This window comes from Gracilinanus agilis, chromosome 1, assembly GCF_016433145.1.
Source record: "Gracilinanus agilis isolate LMUSP501 chromosome 1, AgileGrace, whole genome shotgun sequence".
Lineage (NCBI taxonomy): Eukaryota > Metazoa > Chordata > Mammalia > Didelphimorphia > Didelphidae > Gracilinanus > Gracilinanus agilis.
The window spans coordinates 778,554,008-778,560,007 of NC_058130.1; the positions used below are offsets into that span (position 1 = coordinate 778,554,008).

General features: G+C 50.3%; 1 protein-coding gene across 1 annotated transcript in view; it reads left to right on the plus strand.

Annotated features, from left to right (window-relative positions):
- RNF185 (ring finger protein 185) overlaps window positions 1-6,000 on the plus strand; it is a 36,244-nt gene extending 30,244 nt beyond the window's left edge. Inside the window, exons 6-7 of the mRNA XM_044674338.1 lie at window positions 1,103-1,220; window positions 3,515-6,000. Coding sequence (XP_044530273.1) covers window positions 1,103-1,220; window positions 3,515-3,612 — 216 coding nt within the window. The 3' untranslated portion in view covers window positions 3,613-6,000. The remainder of the gene's footprint in view (window positions 1-1,102; window positions 1,221-3,514) is intronic.

A 6,000-nucleotide genomic window follows, 5' to 3' on the forward strand; every position in this document is an offset into this window, starting at 1 on the left:
CCACTGATGTAAAGGAGATAGTTTGTGTATGGCTGGCCTGTCATGGGGGGAGTCCACACAGCTTGGCAGGAGAAAAGCTGGCATTTGTGGGAGGTTGACCATGTGTCTGGCCTCATCCACGGTCTCTGTGAACTTACAAGAAAAGAGGCAGATGCCCTGCCCTTCACCTGCACAACCACTGCCATAGTTTTTCCCTGAAACCTCTTGGAGGACTTTCAGGCCTTGTTCTGAGGAAGGCATTCAGGAAGAGAGGCCAGCTTGACTCACTCATCCCCCATCACAGCAAGCATTTCTTTGTTTTTTAAACCTTCACCTTCTATCTTGATATCAGTTCTAAGACAGAAGGGCAAGGGCTAGGCAATGGGCATTAAGTGACTCGCTTAGAGTCACACAGCTAAGAAGTGTCTGAGGCTAGATTTGACCCCAGAACTTCTCAACGCTAGGCCTGACTCTGTCCACTGAGCTGGCCCAAGCCTTGTTTCTATCCTCCAGCCATATCCTATCAGGTGCAAGGATCTGTGCAGAGACTAGAAAACACTTCTGGATCTAGGCACAGTGAATACAAAATGAGGGGAGGAGGAAAGGGAAGAACTCCTGGAAGAAGTCTTTAAACTGAGCTGAGAGATCCCCGAGTCCCTCACACCATGGTCATACAGCTCCCCCACCTTTGCCCTGACAGCCTGTCCCAGGCTCTGCACAAGGCCTTTTCTGATCCTTGCTGAATGCCCCTGGTGGGTATGGATGTAGGCAAGGGTGTGCCCAGCACACACAGGAAGTGCCTGAGGCAGGATTTGAACTTGGAACTTTCTGCATCCACAGAGTAAAGAGATTGGACTTGAGTATAGTTCTTCATCTCCGTCTTACTGAACCTCAGTTTCCTTGTCTGTAAAATGAGACTGTGCCAACTCCCTCCCAGAGTTTGTTCTAAGCTCAAAGTTGCTGGCAGCTGCATGCCCAAAAATTTCAACATTAGGAGGGCAGACCAGCACCAAGGAGCCCAGGATGCCTGAACCTTGGACCAGGATTGCCATAGGGCCCAGCAAGCTGGATGGTGGAGAGTAGAAAAATGGCTCTTTCATTTCTTGCCTCTGCTTCCTCCCAGGGATTTCAAGGCTTCGGCTTTGGAGATGGCGGCTTCCAGATGTCTTTTGGAATTGGAGCCTTTCCTTTTGGGATCTTCGCCACAGCATTTAACATAAATGATGGACGGCCTCCTCCAGGTAGGCCACTGAGAAAAATAGCTATCTGTAGCCTCTGACACACTGCTTAGGAAATGCTGGTTATTTAATTGATGGAGTCATAGGGCTGGATCAAGAAGGGGCCTTAGAACTCACCCAGAATAACCCTCACATTTTTTTTTTTTAAAACCCTTGTACTTTGGTGTATTGTCTCATAGGTGGAAGATTGGTAAGGGTGGGCAATGGGGGTCAAGTGACTTGCCCAGGGTCACACAGCTTCTCATTTTGTTTTAAAGGAACTAAATCTATTCTCTCCAGCTCTTCATTCTCTCCCCTTTTAAATTGAAAAAGGAAAGAAAAGCCAAAGCCTTATAACCCACCTGTAGGATCAAGCAAAACAAATTGCTCATTGACCACATCCCACACAAATGCCTCCCTTTGCCCCAGCAGCAGAGTCCAAGGAGGCTGGATCATTTCTCCTTGGCCACTCAGGAGCCAAATTTGAACCCAGGCCCCTGACTCAAAATGCAGCATACTTTCTCTTCTACCGTTTGGAAAGCTCAACTCACAGTCTGGCTGCCTGCTGTGAGCCCTGGTCCCTAAGGCCTGGTGGTTGACCTGAACAGAACAGACATGCCATGGGAGGTCCCCAGTGCAAGACTAGCCTTTGGGGGGGCCACTCCACCTGCTGTGTGTATGGCCTCCCATGACATGCTGCCTGTAGTCTAGTCCAGTGATGGACAACCTTTTTAAAGAGGGGCCAAAGGAAAGGAAATGCTCCTCTGTCAGTCTGTTTCTAAGGCAACTCTTTCGAAGTTTCATTGTATTGTCTCTTACTCATTGTATTCATCAGATTAGAAATAATGTCACACAGCAGGATAGAACATTTCAGGGGGCTGCATCTGGCCCCCCTGGCTGTAGTTTGCCCATCACTGGTGATCTTCCCTTCTGTCTTAGCTTGATACTAAATATCACTTCCAAGGCAGAAGAGCGGCAAGGGCTAGTGACCCAGGGTCACACAGCTAAGAAGTGTCCAAGGCCAGATTGGAACCCAGGTCCTCCTAGCTCCAGGCCCGGTTCTCTATCCACTGAGCCAACTGGCTGCCCCTCTGCACGTGGTCTTGAAGTGCTCCCTTAGCTGGGTTGAGGCTCCCATGAGTAGGAAGCAACATGGCACACATAGTTTCCAGACCCGGCATGCAGCCCCCTGCCCCATACTCTCCCTTAAATGCCTAGACTTCAGGGATCCCATCCCTCCACCAGTGCATGGTGTAGCCACTTCTCCCTCCTCACCAGCTGATGTGGCTGCCTTGCTCACCAGCCTCCCTGCATGTAGCCAGGCCAGTCTTCAGCTGACAAACCTTCCTGCCCAGGGAAGATTTGGCACAGCCTGTGCCCCATTGGCATAGGCTTGGTGAGCCCAGGGTCTCTGTGCTGCCATCATTAGTGAAGGAGGGTTATGGTTGTGGTTACCTTGGTCCAGACCAATGATATCATCAGGGAGGGGAAACCCTCCACGCTGCCCATTTACAGCTGGTCTAGAGCACTCTCAGAAAGTCGCCCAAGGCACTGAACGTTTCCAGGATTTGCCACCAGTCCTAAGGCCAGCGAGAGTCAGAGACAGCCCTTGAACCTAGGCCCAGTGTGATGTGCCGCTGTCTTCTCCTGATTATTGTTAGGGTGATGGAACTGGGGTGGTATTCTGAGGCCCGTCTCCAGGAGCCATTATGTTGTCAATTCACTCGTTTAGAAATCCAAAAAGACTGTCCTGATTCTTCCATGGTCGGGGGGCTTCGTTATTCCGTCGGGCCCCTGTGCCTGTGAGATGTGTCCAAGACCTACCAAGGATGACTGAAACCACAGATAAAAACAAACACCTGCTGACCTCATACACATGTGCTCTCTGCCCCTCAGCTTATCACTCCCAGGCCTACCCCCCCCCCCCAAAAAAAAAGTGAAAATGGAAGCAGAAGAGCCACCACCATGTATGCCCACAGGTAGACTGCTGGTGCTTCTTGTTGACTGCAGATAACTGAACCTGTAGTAGACTGCAGGCCAGTCTACTGAGTTTGTACAGAAACAATTGATCTTAATTTAGGAAAAAAGACTTCCTAATAGAACCGTCACTAGGTTTTTTTACTAGGTCACTTTGGCTGGTCTTCGAGCCCAGGTCAGTTCTGCTGTGGGGGAGCTTTTCCCTCTGGTCCACATTGGCCCCCACTCACTCTGAGAGGCCGAGGTTTTTCAGGATGCTCCTTAAAATAAGCAGCCCAATGGCTGGGGCCTGTATAGTGGAGAGGGTTTGTCCTAAGAGACTGTTCTTCCTATTTTCTCAGCTGTTCCCGGGACTCCCCAGTACGTGGATGAACAGTTCCTGTCTCGGCTTTTCCTGTTTGTGGCTCTGGTGATCATGTTTTGGCTTTTGATCGCATAACTGTGTGTCTGCGTCCTGGGGAAACAGCAGCAGCTTCACCCACCCCATGTCGAACCCCTCACTGCCCAGCCTCTGAGCTCATCCGGGGCCCAGGAATCAGTGGGGTCAGCAACCCTTGGAGGAGCCTGGCTTCTGGGAGCAGAGCTTTGGAATGAAATGAGCTAAATTTTGGTTGAAGAGTCCACGTTTCCATGGGGTCCCTGCCAGCCTCGGACCTGGGACAGAACAGCTTAGAGGTCTCATGGCAGCCAGCTCAGAGGGAACTGATCTGAAGTGGGGAAGGGCTGGGGAGAGGCAAGCCCCCTTGGTCTAATCTGTATGAGCGTCGTATAAGTAAAGGGAAGGCCCAGATGGTATTTCTCAGACCTGTAGATCTCATCTCCTTAGACAGGAGTCTAGCCTGACTCCCCATGTGAGCAACCTATGCACTTGCCAGCCTGACTCCACAGTGGCAGGAAAGGGGGTCAGGGGTGAGGCTCACCTTCTGTCCCCAGCCTCGCTCCCACCCCCCATCTCCCACTGCCATCTTCCTCCCTGCTCCTCCTCTGATTCCTCTTTTGGAGCTGGGAGCAGGTAGCAATAGACTACCAGGTTGGGAGAATTGGCAGCAGGGGTCTGGGAGCTTGGAGCATTTCAGTGACCCAGACAGACCCTTGGGCTTTCTTCTGGCCTTGGAAAGGCATTGGCTACCTCCTTCCCTGGTAGAGACTCAGCTTGGAGGCTTCCTGCCCCCTTCTTGAGGGCTTCTTTCTACAGGAGGAATAATTCCAGGCCCCAAAGACAAACCTTTTTTCAGGCTCCTGAGGATCTCTTGCCAATAAAGAAGAGGGGAAATTTGAGCCACTAAATACTCTTTCCAAGATTCAGTTTAAGCTTTAGTTATTTGCATCTCTCCAGGAAGAAGAAAATCTGCCTTCCCAGAAGCAGCCCCTGGGCAGAGGCCCTCTATACCTCCAGGCCTGTTTTCTTTCTGTAAGAGAGCAGGTGGGGGATGCTCATTGCCAGCCAGCCTCAATTGGCCTTTCTTCAGCAGGGCCATAGACAGAGAGGATCTCTAATGAGTCCAGGTTGGTGTGGGTTTACCAAAATTCAAGGGCTCTATAGAGTCCACTGAGAATCTCTTACACATTTCTCTTAAAAGAGACACTTCCTGTTTGCTGCCAAGGTTGGGTGACTCTTAACGACTCCTGAAGGGGGAGAGATGCCTTAGATCATTACTTAATTTTCCTTCCCTCCTTACACCTCTTCGTTGAGAATCTTGGGAAGAAAGTTACCTTAGTATAATAATTGGTTTGGTTTCTTGTTTGAAAACAACTTTTTCTTTGAATCTGATCAGTAAGAAGGTAGGGTGCTGAACGGTTCCTGGCTACCATCTCATCTAATTCTCTGTCCTCCTCTCTATGTCTGTGTCTCAGCCTACCAGAATGTCTTTAGGTCCAAAAGGAGTCCCAGCATTGCCATGGAGGAAACCCAGCCCCAGAGTTTCTCTGGGGTTGGGGATTTCTTCCTTATATGAAATCTGCCACTCCTGGCCCACTCCTCATTCTTTAGAAATAGAGCCCAGAAGGAACTCTGGCCTCTGCTTTGGCAGCATGGAGTCCAAAGATGCCAGGAAGAGGGAACGAATGTACCCCCCCCCCAACCTGTATCCTCCCCCCAGGCTCCCCTCTCCAAAGCCCCAGCCCAGTCTCAAAAGGCTCAGAACCAGCTATTCTGTAGGGGTCATATTGGTTGAGTTTATTGTGGAAATGACCCAATGAGAGAGACACAGCCAGGCGCTTAGCTGGTGCCCATGTGTCTGATCCAAGATCCCCATAGGGACCCCCCCCCCCCACTTTCAGATGATCTTTCATCAGCCCCCCACCCACCAAAATGGCCAGATCCAGGAGGTCCTTGGAGTGTGAAGCCAGGGCTTAGGAGTTTCAAACAAGGTTATTGGCCAGGTAGTGGCACAGTGTCCCCTCCTGGCTGTGGGAGACAGAGATGGAGTTGGAGGCCAGAGGCAGGAGGAGGGAGATCACATAAAGAAAGTGGAATCCCTTGGAATCTACACACAAAGGCAGAGGGAGGTTAATCACAGGCTCATTTACTTTGGGGCTGGGCCAAGGCAGTGACCACAGCAGGTTTGGAACTGCCAGCTCAGTCCTGGGCCCCTTGGCCATTCAGTGACCTTACACTTCTTCCTTTTCCAGGTTAATGCATTTCTTCCTTTGGGAGCTCTTGGCTCTTTTTCTCCCTTTTGTTCCTTTGTATCAATTAGGACTGTGCTCTGGCCACAGACCATCAATGACACTATGTACCTTGAGATACATTTACCGGTTACTAATTTTCACTGTTGTGAAAGTGATTTGATTTAGAAAGAAAAATTAAAATGGTTTTACATTGAAA